We start from the raw sequence: 15,255 nt of genomic DNA, 5'->3' as shown, positions 1-15,255 counted from the left end.
ATTTTTGAAATCAAAGATCTTGGTGAAGCATAATTTGTTTTAGGCATATAAATATGTTGTGATCATTTAAGAGGCATTCTTGGAGTTTCACAATAGACCTATATTAAAATGTGCTTATAAGGTATGACATGTAAAATTATGCACCAGGTGACATACATGTGTCTAGATGTGACAAATTTAGTTTATAGCAATGTCCATGTATTGAACTTAAATAAAGGAGATGGAACAATTGCCTTATATGTCAGCTATGGGAAGTCTCATATATGCACAGGTTTGTACATGACCAGATATAACATTTATAGTGGGGATGTTAGGTAGATATGTTAGTAACCCAGGACCATTGAACTCAAAAGCAGTAAAGAGAGTGATGTGGTATTTGCAAAGAACTAAAAGACGCATGCTCATGTATCAGAGGTCAAATCATCTGGAGGTGATTGAATATTCAAACTCTAATTTTGCCAGGTGCTTGGATAGCAGGAGGTCCACTTTAGGCTATATTTTCAAGCTTGCTAGAGGGGCTATATCTTAGAAGAGCGTCAAGCAAACACTAATAGTCACTTCTACTATAGAGGTAGAGTTGGTAGCATGCTACGTAGCATCCAATCATTGGATTTGGCTACATAACTTCATCACAGTGTTATAGATCATTGATGGCATTGACAAGGCATTAAGGATTGACTATTTTTATAAAGCTGTAAAATTGTATGTCAAGAATAATCGTAGTTCTTCAAAGTCCAAGCACATTAGCATCAAGTTTATGGCGGTTAAAGAAAGAGTTCAAAGTCATCAGGTCATAATAGAGCACATTAGCACAGATTTCATGTTGCCAGATCCACTCACCAAGGGTTTGGTACCTAAGGTGTTTCATATGTATATTATGGATATGGGAGTCCTTCTTGTGGAAAAAGAACTCATCTAGTGGAAGTCTGTATTTTTTTTATTTTTTATATTTTGTTAATAAAGATAAAAATTTTGTTTTGATTGCTGTATGTACTTAAATTCAAAATATTAATAGAAATTTTATATATTTGTTCAAACACTATAAAATAAAGTATCATGATTTACTACTGCTGGTTAGCATTTGATATTATAAATATAATACCGATTCTTTGGGGAATTATAAGACTTGTATTATGATTTGCTAATGCAGTTTAGAATAAAGTTTTAGCAAATATGATCAGACCCTTTTAGGTCACTTTGGACTAGTTAAAAATTAACATGTATTGATCACATTCCATATAATTTCTACACTACACATTCATATCTTGATCTATGCCATTAGTGACATTGGTATTGTGATTATTGTTGGAGCTTATTACAGTCATATATATAATAGTTATGACTTTTTTAGTTTTATACCAATGAAGTTAATAAATTAGATTGTTTATAAGAGTATTCTGTACCAATAAAGTCTGATATCACTTAAAGTTTTACTTGTATTCATATACAACTCACAAGAAGTCCAAGTGGGAGATTGTTGGATATTATCCCCAACCCTTAATGTGAGTATATTTGTAAGTTGTGCATATGAATGAGAATCGAACCTGTTTAAGCAATCTAACTTAAAGTTATTGGGTTTCGGGTTATTAGATGTGAATTTAATATGTAGAACCTTTTAGTCCGATTCGTTATCATCTATGGGCTAATAACATATCGGATTGCCTATATAAGAAAGAGGTCCCAAAGGTTTAGGTGATAAAATCCTTTGTTCCCCATTGACAAAGGTTTACAGTGTCGTCATCCTTAAATCTCTTGGAAGACTCTCCATTTTCTTCCGCTTCTTCTTCTTCCTTAAAGATATTCACGTGGCAAAAAGATAATTCGCTCGCCTCCAGCGACCCCGCTAATACGGAGGAGGTAAATCACGAGTGACTACTAACCATTAGTGTAAATGGTCAAGACATGGGGAAGGGCATGCTCGCTAAAGTTTCCGATCTTTCTATCTCGGTGGATTGCGAGGCGGCTCTAGGAGATTTCTTCCTTAAGGATACTCACGATATTTAAAGATAAGGATATGACTCTTCAATTAGTAGATTCCTTGTCGCTTTTAATTTGTGCTTCATATTTGTTATGTCATGTTTTTTGTTGAAATTAGATTTATGCTCATGTTTTTAATATTTTCTATGTACGAATTCATAGAATTCATGCTACTTAGGATTTATCAGAATCTATCACTGAAGACTAAGTACTGAACTCAGGAAGTCTACAAATTGAAATTAATTAGCCGTCGGTATGTTTGAAAAAACAGTAGGCAAGTCTAATTTGATGAGCACATTCTTTGTGTTTTTCTTTGTTCATATTCAAATTTGAGCTCGTTTTTTTTTCAATTGGTGAGTCAGACAATATTTTAACATGTGTTTACCATTGAGCAGAGCAGGTCAGTATGAACTCATGAAATAAAGGAAATGGACTTAACCTGCAGTTGGTCACCAATGTTGATGACCAGGGCATTGGGTTGGGGATCCACAGCTATCCAGTGGCCATCCTTGAGGACCTGCAAGCCTGGGACGCTGGGGTCCTGGAGAAGAATGGTGAAGGCATTGGGATCGGTGTGGGGCGGCAAGCCATAGGTCAGCTCCGGCTGCGGGCACCTGGGGTAGTAGTTGATTGCCATGTGCTGCTCTAGCTCCCCAAGGATCTTCACTAAGTACTCCTCCTCCAGCTCCAGGCTCAAAGATATCACCCTCAGGATTTGCATCCCTACTTGACGCACTTCTCTGCAGTAGGTGCTGACCACTCTCCTGCCACACCATTTATTTAGCGATACCGTTTGCTTTACTGATCATACAAGTTCAGAAACCTAACTGCAAGTTTGAATTGTTTATCACACTTTAAACATAAAGGTTATTTCGTTAACTACGTTCTAGTTTTTTTGTGTTGTTTTTCTGTTTTAATTTTCTTCTCCACTTGTTTGTCTTTAATTTGTTGCTTGAGTTTATGACGGTAAATGAACCAAACATATATATATATATATATGAGCAAACTTGGTATATATTGGATTTAATAAGAGTTTATTTATGTTCATTTAATATATAATTAAATAAATAAATAAATTTAAATATATAACTCGTTAAATTAGTGTTCAACTCATTTATATTCACAAACGGTTAGTGAATAATGTTCACAAATAAAATTCCTGAGTTCCTGATAACATTTGTGCTCAATAAATTCATGTTCTCTATAGCAAATAAACATGGTCAATTAGATAAGATATTGAGTGTAGGCTCTGTCATCAATATAATAAATAGTTGTGAATCAGTAAATCTTACTTGAATGAAGGTGGATTAGAGGGCCAAGAAGGCACGAATTCCTCGAGCGGGTAGCAATGGAGCCGGAGGTAGTCTCTCCAATTCCTCACCGTCTCCGTCCTCACGTTGGAGCTCGTGGACAGCCTCATCTTCTTCATCGGGTCGTCGGAGTAATGCTTTGCCTTTTCCTCCGCCGGCAAGTCGAAGAACTCCGAGGACACTTCCAGCATCTCCGGCACAGACTCCACTCCATGATTCACCACCTATCATGCATCCAAATTCCATAACTAACCAACATGGACGATGATACTCATGCAGGGAATTAGGGAAGGATGGCGTCTGAAACCAGGAAGCAGCCATGGGAGGTGCAAGCGTCAGCCACTTCGTCAATGATGTCAGGGGAATTGAGGTCGATGGTGGGGATAGAAGTGCCGGCAATGACTTCATGGAGGCGCGGCCGTTGAGGCTCCGGCCGGACGTAGTTTTCAGGGAGGGAAACATGGCGGGGGGCGATGGAGAGGAGCTGGTTGGCCATGGAAATTAAATAGCAGTGAATTAGCTCAAGAGTTAGATGGCTGCTAATATATCACTCAACTAATATAGTTAATTTAGTCAAGTGGTACAATTAATGAGTTGACTAGTCCTTTGTTTTTTATATATGTATGATTCAAGACTAGAGATTCCATCTTCTTCCATATTTGTTTTTCTCCTTTACTCTAAAAATTTCTAATGGGTCGGTCGAGTCTGGGTAGGTTTGTGAGGCCCGGAAGCTATGACAGACATTGATTGACGAACGATCAAAGACATTCGTAACAATGGGTGTCACACGTCGTCTATGATAGAGCAATTGAAAAGGATCTTTTTTGAATTTTATGCAACCGATGATGTTATGTTCAAACTTAAGTTAGAGAAATTAAGATCAAGAGATCATCCTAACTCGTGCACCTCGACGTAATCAAACATTAGTTCCTCAAGGCACACAGATCTACCATAAAATAGAACATCAAACACAATTCATTTCTCAAAGTTCCATGACAGGTCAACATTTGTAGGTTAGAGAAGATGAGTATTCATTGTTTTAAACCAATTAAACTCGTTAGTTAGTCAGATCTCATGCTGTTGAATTTTTTTTATAATCTTAATTTCTTCCTAACTCAATTTCATTATATATGTGGATTAGTATAAGATGATGATGATCTAGCGTGATAAGGATCCGACACGGTTCGATGGCTACATATGCGGTTGACCTCGAGTCTTCTATACTTATTTTTATATTATGAGCAATTTTTGGAATCATTTATTTCACACGCTAAATCAATTCAAGTTGTTGGAATTTAGTGCCATGCTTTTCGCGTGTTGACTCCAACTTGCCACTGAGTCAAGTCTTCGAGTCATTTTTAATTAATTTTATTTTCTGCTAGTACTTCAAAAAATAAAAAATAAAAAATAAATAAATAAATTGGTCGCTAGAGTTTTAAAATTATCATTTAACGTCGAACAAGATAATTGATCTGATCCAAAAATCGAAAAGATGGCTAACTGAAAAAATGACTATTGTGTTGACTGGATATAAATTCTGTTCTATTTTGTAACACAAAAAATATCAATATCAAGTTAGGGAAGAAGTCCTCGGCCTTAGTCCTCTAATGCTTAAGTCAATCATCAGAAAGAGGAAAAAAGACGGAGCAACGGAAGACACAAGCGTGAATAGTGAATAGCGCGTACCAAGATGATTGATTGAAATGTGATTATTATGTTGACTGGATATAAATTCTATTATATTATGTAATACAAGAAATGTCAATATTGAGTTAGGGAAGGGGTCCACGGCGTTGGTCCTCCGACGCTTAAGTCAGTTATCGAAAAGAAGAAAAAGACGGAGCAACGGAAGACACGGGCGTGAATAATGAATAACGCGTACCTCCGCCGATATATGGGCCCCCTTTATATAGTGCCCTGGTGGGCAACGTGCATGCTTCTCGAGACATGAGCACGTTCTCCAATTGATCGTGGGTACGTTCTCCAATTTGTCCTATGAAAGATTTGTCAGAAAAGTGCTTCTGACACCATATTTTGACAGGGCATGCATATCTCTGATAAGACAGTAAAAGCTTCCATCGTATTATCCGTCTATTGACCATGCCTTGTGTCAATGGCACTGTCTCCCAAAGGGATATTGAGAGATACGACAATAATCCCGTTGTTCGACCAAGCGAGATGACCAATTGACTGAGATTCCTCCGCTCGGTCGGCCTCTGCTACTCTTTGTTGTGACCGGGTATAGTAGCTTGTTATCGCCCAATCAGATTAATGCTCCGGTCGTCCCAACGGTCCTCTGCTCCATGACAAGCGCCCCATTATCTTGAATGTACAGATGTTCTGCTTGGACTAGCCCTTTGTCGGTCGGAAGCTTTACGCCTAATTGACTACTGCAATAGAGCTCCGCTCGACCCCCCTTTGGTGAGAATGTTAGTCCTCTAGCGTTGACCTTCTTGACTTTGATCTCCATGTCGATGGCTATCTCCATCCTTTAATTCACACTTAGTGAACCCTTTTTATGATCGCATCAATAATAATTACCAGATTTTAAATTTTTTTAATAACGAGGATAATTCTTCAAAATATAAACTCTAAACCTTAAAACATAATGAAAGGAAATAAATCTCAACATATAAACCTAAATTTTTAACTTGTAAAATAAAAAAAAAATAAAAATTATTAAGATTCATAATTATAAAATTCCTAAACGTACTCAAAATCTAAAAATACAAAAAATATAAATTAACAAAAATACTATAAAAAGCTAAAATTACTTTAAAAAACTAATCTTACTATTTAATTAAGAATTTATATAACTAATTTTAGTAAACATAAAATTAAATTAAGTTAATATTTTATTAAAAATAATTTTAAACATTATTAGTAATTTTTTTTAGTTACTTTTTATATAAAAATATGGACTGTCGTGATTTTCTTTAATTTCACATCTTAGTTTTTTTTTTGACAAAGTATAGTATCATTAGTTAAATATATGATATAACAATTAAATTAATTTTTTATATAATCTGTTGCATTATAACATGGTCTAACATAGCCTTATCAAATCTACTTTATGGGTCTCTCAGAATCCTCAAATCTAATTTATGGGTCTCTCCGACTCCTCCTGCATCATCATTTAGCTGTCCTTTTTTTAAAAAGAAAAAATGATTTGTAACTCAACTTACACAAATAAATTTAAGATTTTTTATAAAGAGCCCATTAATTTGTAGATTAGATCAACCCACAAGTAAATTTTAATTTATAATATTGACATAAAATATAACATATGAGTTTGCGGCTCTAAAATTATTAAATTTATATGTTGTAAGTTATTTTTGAGGATATTGAAAAGATAACAAATAAATTAGGGTTTGAAAATTATAAAGCATGATGTATTCATAGATTTTTCTTTTTAAAAAAAAATAAATAATTAAATAAATTGTATTTTTTTCTAATTTTTCATTTTTATTCTTGTTTATCTTTGACATAAAATTTAGAATTTCTCACTCTCCTTATGCCTAAAGGAAAATTACATTAGTGACACTCACAAACAAAAGAATTTTTCTTTATCAAAATAAGTATTTCAAATTCAAATAAATCATCATTAAAAAAAATCCTAAAGTTTTAATCAATCCAAAAATAACCATGACTTTCTTACTAATTGCAAGATAACTCAAACCCACAACAAAAGTCAAAGTCCACCGACTAAATAAATATTTAGTCAGCATCACCACAACATGTTCTACCCATTAACTAAAGTAGCAGCAAGTTTCATGCTGATCGCTAGAATACATATACATATAGCCATTAAATTGTTGGGAAACTTCAGAAACCACTTGCAGCATTTTCTTAATTAAGGAATCCAGCCAAGCATGAAGTTGTTCTCCTCAACTGCCAGATTCCTGGCCATGGCAGCTTCAGATGGCACGAACTGATGGTGCCTGTTTTTTTTTAAAGTTTATTCATCAGTTTTTCAGTAAAATAAATAAATAACAAAATGCTTTGTTATTGACTTAATTATGATCAGAACTGAAACTGACCCTATACACAGCGTTGGTGCATGGTCCATGTTGGGATTTGCTTCCACAGAGAAGGAACTCCCAGCCACTGCAGATGCTCCATGGTCAGAAGTGGCCCATGGTGCTTGAAGAGCCCTCAGAGTGGCACCTTCTGCCTCGAGCTGGAAACAGAAAAAGGCACAGGGATGATCAGTTGAAACATTTCGATTGTCTTTTGAATTGATTTCTTGCAATCTCTGGTTACCTGATCTTTCAGTTGCTTGTTTATCTCTCCGAGACGACGTTCCTACATGCCACCACAAGAATTGGAAGTAGATTTTCATGAAAGTAGTTGATCAGAGCTCAAAATTTTGCTTACTTTCTTGCGAAGTTCTTCCATCTGTTCCAGCATCAGCTGAGTCTGCACTTACAATGAAAAGCCAGATTCAAACAAACAAACAAATGAAGAGAGATTATAGAAGGAAATTTGAAGGAAAAGTTTAATTAATGACCTTCCTTTGCCTGGCCTGTGAGAGTGCAGATTCAAGTTGTCTTTCCAATTGTTGCAGTTCTTTCACACTCAGTGGGCCGAGGTCTTCTCCCAGCAAATGCCTTCATTAATACCATGATTAACATAATAATTGATAAAGTTTAATTGTATACATGACAATGTTAATGATGTACCTGAAAAACTATCCTCCATGCAACATAAACACTTTTTTTATCAATAATATTACTCGATTACTAGGATGAGGAACAGTACAAATTTAATTCTCTTGATAGGATGAAATAATTAGTAGCATATTTAGTTGTCATATAAACTCACGTAGATGAATGAAACAGTGAAAACATAAAGATAAATAGTTCCATCTATACGCTTGTTAGGAATGAGAAACACCTTTGTGAGCGTTGCAGGGATTCAAACTTTGCCTTCAGCTTTGACATTTCTTGATACCAGTTCTGATTGTGCCAAAATTAAAATCAAGATCAAGATTAAGATAGTTCAATCAAACATCGAATAATATGTGGTTATAATTTATGATAAAAGTTACAATGAATTGTTCTTAACATATATACTTCAATTGCAAGAGTTCGAGTATTAATCATCTTTGGATAAAACAACTAACAGTTACAAGCTTATTTGAGAGAATTTATATGTTTATTCAAATGCTAACAAATACTTTAGATGATATAATTCATCTCGCAATTAATTAACATAATGAAAGTGATAAAACACCAAAGAGTATTTACCTGTGCTTCATGATTAGCAACATTGGTGTTCTGAGAGGTGTAACAACAACGTTGATATCGCTCTAATGTTTTGCTTGTTCTACAATAACAACATTAGAATACTTGATCAACACAAAAGTTGAAATTTTAAATGTATTGAAACAAATGGCTGAATGTGCTAATTGATAATCTCAATATTAATTGCATGTATAAGCTTCAACAATGTGTATGAAGTATTTTTTTCCCCTCCAACTTAAGAAATTATGCTTTGCCACGATAGACAATGAGGCTAAACAATTTACATAAGAGTCACTAACTCTTAATTAATTAGTTCATCTTATATTTATTTATAATTATTTACATCCATTACTTGCAAATAGAACATCAGATAAACCACTCCTAAATCTAATTAATAAGACCATTTTTTTAAAAGCAGATGTTGGCCATTGTGATTAGTAGAATTTTACATTCAAGCAGAAAAACAAAAATTAACACCTCTTTTTTGCTTAATTAAACAATGAATACCAGCTATTATTTATACAAATTCTGGACTAAAACATATCTGTTTCTTCCAAGCAACTGTAACATTATACTCTTGTGACTGGAATAAAATTGGAAATAGAAGCATATTTGGATGATTAAGCTGTAGAAACCATCAGTTTGAGAGAACAATTCTAATTGTATTTTTGACAGTTTTCAAACCCAATAATACTCTTTGATAATTAATTAATCCATGAGAATACTATGAAACATGGAACTTCTACAAAGTTTACATATTAAAGTTAGCTTCAAATATATATTAATATCTGGACAAAAACACACCAAAATCTGCACAGTTTGTTCTTCCTGAGGAGATTAAAACACGGCACATGCACCTTCATCTGCATGACTACTTTACCAGTTGAGGAGTTCAGAAAGAAGATCTTACTGAGAAGATCATAACTAGTTTAGTATAATTTTTTCTCCAAAGATCTGTGTAATATTTCTGTTCAAGAAGTTGGAAGAAGAGACTGGATAGGGAAAAATGGAATACATTTGGGAGAAAGCAAGATCCAAGAGATAAAAATAGAGAGAAGCCTAAGATCCAGCTGAGGCAGGAGAGCAGGCATGCGACGTCTCGAAAAGATACATGAATCCGTATGACAAACCATCTTAAATGAAGAGGTCAGAAACTCATACACAGAAATAGAAACCATGCGTTAAAATCTTCTTTCTCTTTCTTTTCTCTTTGTTTTCTCTTTCTCTTTCTCTTTCTCTTTCTCCTCCTCAGCAGCTCATCTTTCTCAAGAAAGATATTTATTATGCATATGGATGATCTTGGTAATCTTCATGGTTGGAGAAGACAGCAAGTTCGAAAATTTAACGTTTTTAAGAGAGATCTAAAGGCTAAAAGCAAAGTAAAAGATGCAAGAACAATTGATGGCCGCTACTCAAGCAGCAAAAAGCAGGCTTCGCTTTCTCCTCATCGTCCCTCTCCTTAGCATGAAAATGGCAAGAACCAACCGAACCAAGCCTTCGATCCGCCGCAGATCCACTGTTTGAAGCCTTTAAGGTCGCGGCAGAGTAGATAAAAAAGCGACCTTGGCGGTCAAAGACAAAGAAATGAAACTCGAGCAAAAGCTACAGACCCGACACTGCCGAACTCGTAGAGCTTGCCGCGGGTGGAGAAGATGATGAGCGCGACCTCGGCATCGCAGAGGACGGAGAGCTCGTAGGCCTTCTTGAGCAACCCGTTGCGGCGCTTGGAGAAGGTCACTTGCCGGTTGATCTTGTTCTCGATCCGCTTGAGCTCCACTCTTCCCCTACCCATCTTCGTCGCCGCCGCTGCTACTGCTACTGCTGTGAAAAGAGAGATTATAATGGAGTAGTGCTGAGAGAGAATATGGGAGGGGAGGAGGTGACAGGGATAGGCCACACAACCAGTACTGTTCCCATTTCTTTCCAAGATTGCTCTTTTCGAATCAACCTTGATTAATTACGCTAACCACTTCAAAATTAGCTTTTTTCCCACATTTTTTTTTAGTGATTTAATCAAGAAAGAGAGAGTGAAGTCCAGGTATTACCCTTCTGAGATTACTAGGTTGAGGTCAGGCGGAGGTGGAAGAAATGGAGCAGCGCGACGGGGGTGGAATCCAAGAAAGCTTGTTATACGTGCCATCTTCTGGTACGCGAATCAACCTCTCGTCAAGGCGAAGCAGCAGCAGCACCCATCAATCAGCAAAAGCTTCTCCCCGCATTCAATGGTGGCGCCATCCTGAACAGCAACACAAGTACGGCCAATTTGATCTGTTATCGCTGCCTCGCAAGCATTACGTCGAGCGGCCTGCGTGCATCCTGTAACCAAGAACAGAACCATACACAAAACGATTATTTAGCCATCACCTCGAACACTTCACGAACATTCGGAAAAAAAAATCCTTCTGCAAACGTTTGCGGCAAGCGAGAGCGGATTGGGGAAGAAGGTCCGAGCGCCATGGAGCCATTAACTTCACGGCGAGCTGCTCGATCCTTCCCGGAATCGTCCATTTTGCTAATGCCAAGGTCACTACTCTCGTCTTCTCTTTCTTCCATTTCTATGCCGTACTGGATTCATAGCTGCGGACCTAACTAGGCCACACACTCTACGGGAGGAGGAGAGATCTCTCCGCATCCAAGAGCAGGGCACAACAGATGTTTGACGTATGGCTTTGCGAGCGCGATTCAATTCCAAGGAAGGAGAAGAAATCGGAAATGTGGAAACCTATCGAAGTACGAGGAATTCGTTACGAAGGAAGAATCTTTGAGTTCGGTGGGTGGAGTAGCTAGGGTTTGATGATCTCATAGTGTAGGGCAGGGAGGAGGAGGAGTAGCCCTGCCATGAACATGGAAGCTAGGGTTTGTAAACTGTCAACTGACCTTGACAAATTTTTTTTTCTCATGGAAATTTTCAAATTTTTTGCACTTTAATTCAATTTTATGAAATTAGTGAACAATCGACTAGTTCGCGTCTACAAATTCATTCAAGTTCGACCTTATATTCATTTCGTTGGGCACATGAACTGGAATAGCGAGGGTAGTGAGTTCTTTACCCGCGAACAATCCTAATATTGTAACAATTACGAATCATAACTACTAACACATTAACATTTGCATAATATTGGTCAAAATTATAATGTAACAATTATGAATCATATATAGTTATTACAATGTTCAACAATTATGATTCATAACTATTATAATGCACAGACACTGATCTTTTAATAGGACACTATAATGTCGATCAAGTAAGTAGAGGTAATTTGAATAATAAAAATAGAATAAGATGAAAAAAAAATTGACTCTATTTTGATTTTTTATCCAACTAAATAAACACAGCTCTTTAAATCCTTCAAAAGTTTAGGGTCCTGCAGTTCTCCTGAAAAGAGGAGGAAGAAGAAATAGGCAGGACAGTAACAGAATTAGGGTTATTGATTCCTCCTCTTTTTTTATTCTCTCTGCTGGTTTAGGTAACGTGGTTGCCTGAATCCATATTCCCTCCCGCATAAATATATATGTATATATACGACAGCCTTAAAGTGAGGGCGGAGATATTCATGCATGCATTTATGCTTCGTAGCTCATAATTTATCTATACGGACGTGGCGTCGCCGTCAGCCAGGGCCATACATCACATGTGAGGTTGTACAGTTCAAATGGGATGATAATAGACAACCCCATAGGTATTCACACTTCTCTACTCTACGTCTCTACCCAATCCATGAATTAAATGTCTTCTGTATTGTGCATGTGACGAGCTCTTAAGTGGATCATTTGGCAGGTCAATATTTGGTCAATACAAATACTATGTGGTGCGCTTTAGAAGTCAGTCAACAACGTCGTGTAGCTTATCAATCATCTCTCACCAGTCGAGTTGTCGACCTCCCGGCTTGTTGACTCGTTGAGCTGCTAATCTTCGGACTTCCTAACTCATCAAATTGAGCTACTGAGTTGTTGACTCACCCCCCGCCGCGAGATAATAATTATTATAATTTAAGGACATGGCGGTTATAACATCACCCTTTAATGATGTATTAATGAAGTGTTACATAAATTGATGGTGGAGGACCCTCTTGGGAAGTTATCTAGGTCATGATGATCATCTATTCTATTCTATTCTATGTTATCATCTATTTTACTACATTTATTATCATTTTTCCTTTTATACTAATTTTTTGGGACTCCGTGATGACTTAGGCATCAAAAGGACCTCATCAAATAACTCTCAATAAGTCATATGATGTGGGTTATACTCTGTAGGTATCGACCACATCACAAGGCTAACCCGAAGTTAATTTGAAGAAGCTAACCACACTCGATGAAAGTCAACTCTCCACAAGTTCCATGGGATTTGACTCACTCATCATTCTCGAACTGGAACATCTACTATATGTTCATACTTCTTACAAACAAGGGTGTTAGGACCAATGCGAGCTAAAGGGGTGAATAGTTTCGATCACTTCGTCTTGATTGTGTACTCGTCGTTTGAATGTGCAGTGGAGAACTTAAATCAATCTTGATGCCACATATACAACACCAAGATTTTACTTGGTATCCGCTTCTTAAGACGACTAATCCAAAGTCTAGTCCTAGACATATACAACCATTACAACCTTCTCCTTCTCGGATACCTTTCGAAGACGGAGAAGTCTCTTATAACGCCTGTTGTTACAAGCAAATATAAGCAAGACAGAATACAAATGGAAATGAAGGCGAAAACACTTTACAATTGAGCAACTAATTTGCTTTGGATGTTTACTTGTTGCTTTAGATTGTCATTTGATGGTGGGAAATATAGCGACACTTCATCTCCAATCTCTCAAGATCTGGCCTCAAGAATCCTCCTCAAAATTCTCTTTATAAGGTTGTTATTCGGACTGATTTTCACCTAATAATCGATTGCTAGATTTCATTAATCTATTATCATCAAATTCGACCTTTAAACATACAAAACGACTCTTTTTTTACCTTATCAATCGATTAGTGAGAACAGTCAAACTAGGCAATCAATTCAAGATGCTTTTGTTTGCTGCTACAATGACACCAATCGATTGCTAGAAGTCACCAATCGATTGACTACAATAGCAAAAGTACTGAAGTAGAAATCCTAAACTCGGTTTCTGTAGTAAACTCTAAAGTTATTATACTAAACCCTAAAGCTATTGTAGCAACTCTCGAAATTTCTATAGCAAACCTATATTTCAGGATTTAGGGTTTGTAATAAACCTTGGAACTATAGCAATCATAATTATAAGTCTCATGAGGTCGACAAGAGGGGGTAAATTGACTGTAAAATTAAAATAACCCCTTTCTCGTTCTTTCAACTTAGTTAGATAGCACAATTAAAATAAAGTAAAAATAAACTAAACAACTAAAGAAAGTAAAATAGTTGTTTACTTGGTTACAACCTAGGTGGTTGTTAATCTAAGGCGTTGAAGAATGCTCCACTAGAAGGTACTCCTTTATTGAAGTTGGAGAAGCCTCTCCTCTTACACACTTACAAAGCTCAGAAATCACTAGGAAATTAATATAATTGTTGTAATTCAGTTGTTGTTAAATTTCTAGGTGTAAGGGTCTTTTTATAGCTCCTGAAAAATATTATCCGTAGCTTGAAGGCACCTTCAAGGTGTTCCAAGGCGCCTTCAACAAGACAAGATTTATCGTCGAAGATAAAACTTTATCTTCAGCTAATAGTTATTTGAAGGCGTCTTCCAAGCCATTGAAGGTGTCTTCCTCCAGCAGCTACTGGTAGACTCCAGTAGCTTCGTGTGGGTGATTTTAGCCATCTAGAATTGAGCTCACCCGAAGTTATCTTCCGGTCTTCTCCTCGAGTAGACTTCTGCTCCGACTTCTCGTCCCTTGGAAGCACCGGGCACATCCTTCTCGTCCGCTAGTGTACTCTTCTGCAACTTCCCATCCCTCGGATGCACCGAGCCTATCGGCTCCTTTTCCAATGTCATCCTTCTCGTCCGATGCGTCTTTCGCTCAATTTCTTGTACTCCTACATTCCTATACATTTAGACACAAGGCATTAAACACAAATATAAACTAACTTAACTCGGTTGACCACATCAAAACTACCCCGGGGTACTTACAATCTCCTCCTTTTTTATGTGCATCAATCTGATTTAAAGCTAGGGATAAAACAAAAATACAATATTATAATTAAGTGAATTGCAAATAAACATAAATTATGCAATCAACACTATCTATTTAGCAAATACAGAAATAAATTGCCAATTATCCCGACTCTCCCTTAACTTATACATTTTTTCACCCTTTCATCACATCAAAAAATTAGGAAAAATAAAATAAATAGTTAAAAAATTTTGAAATATTTTTCTAGAGATACATAACAAGAATTAAAAGTAGACAAATATTTTTCAGAAATAATTTTTAAAAATATTCTATTTTTACTAATTAATTTCCTATTTTTAAAAAATAATTTTAAAATTACTTTTTGGGTTCGAAAAATCCTGAAATTTTTTGTCAAACTTAACTAGAATAATCTATATCAGTAGAAATTTTCTCAATAAAACATTATTTAATAGAACAAAACTAATTTATTCCAATAGAATAAACTAATTTTTAAAAATAAATCTTGAAAAGTATATTTTCAATTCTAAAAATTTTGCTAATTTCCCTGAATATATAAAATAGATTGTTTAATACTAGAAAAATTAAAGTTTATAAATTACTATTTTCTTGAATTTGTAAAGTTAAAA

General features: G+C 35.9%; 2 protein-coding genes across 2 annotated transcripts in view; both read right to left on the bottom strand.

The window, feature by feature from the left end:
• The window catches only part of LOC121980758 (flavanone 3-dioxygenase 2-like), a 45,174-nt gene extending 41,350 nt beyond the window's left edge, over positions 1-3,824 (bottom strand). The window contains exons 1-3 of the mRNA XM_042532953.1: positions 3,595-3,824; positions 3,270-3,511; positions 2,417-2,741 (exon numbers count right to left, since the gene is read on the bottom strand). Coding sequence (XP_042388887.1) covers positions 2,417-2,741; positions 3,270-3,511; positions 3,595-3,783 — 756 coding nt within the window. The 5' untranslated portion in view covers positions 3,784-3,824. The remainder of the gene's footprint in view (positions 1-2,416; positions 2,742-3,269; positions 3,512-3,594) is intronic.
• Positions 3,825-7,071: 3,247 nt separating this feature from the next.
• LOC121982955 (MADS-box transcription factor 6-like) lies at positions 7,072-10,325 on the bottom strand. The gene is made up of 8 exons (XM_042535952.1): positions 10,144-10,325; positions 8,537-8,615; positions 8,184-8,245; positions 7,798-7,897; positions 7,665-7,706; positions 7,551-7,592; positions 7,328-7,467; positions 7,072-7,228 (listed from the first exon to the last, which is right to left on the bottom strand). The coding sequence occupies exons 1-8, from the start codon at positions 10,323-10,325 to the stop codon at positions 7,141-7,143; spliced, it is 735 nt and encodes a 244-aa protein (XP_042391886.1). The 3' UTR covers positions 7,072-7,140.
• Positions 10,326-15,255: the final 4,930 nt, after the last annotated feature.

This window comes from Zingiber officinale, chromosome 5A, assembly GCF_018446385.1.
Source record: "Zingiber officinale cultivar Zhangliang chromosome 5A, Zo_v1.1, whole genome shotgun sequence".
Lineage (NCBI taxonomy): Eukaryota > Viridiplantae > Streptophyta > Magnoliopsida > Zingiberales > Zingiberaceae > Zingiber > Zingiber officinale.
This window is presented reverse-complemented; position numbering and strand designations above follow the sequence as displayed.

Excerpts from the sequence above, each read along its gene's own strand:
- LOC121982955 (XM_042535952.1), bottom strand. The coding sequence starts at position 10,325 with ATGGGTAGGGGAAGAGTGGAGCTCAAGCGGATCGAGAACAAGATCAAC. Across the intron at positions 7,593-7,664 it reads TGGAAGAACTTCGCAAGAAA|GAACGTCGTCTCGGAGAGAT; the intron begins GTAAGCAAAATT and ends GGTGGCATGTAG. Across the intron at positions 7,468-7,550 it reads ACAAGCAACTGAAAGATCAG|CTCGAGGCAGAAGGTGCCAC; the intron begins GTAACCAGAGAT and ends TTCTGTTTCCAG.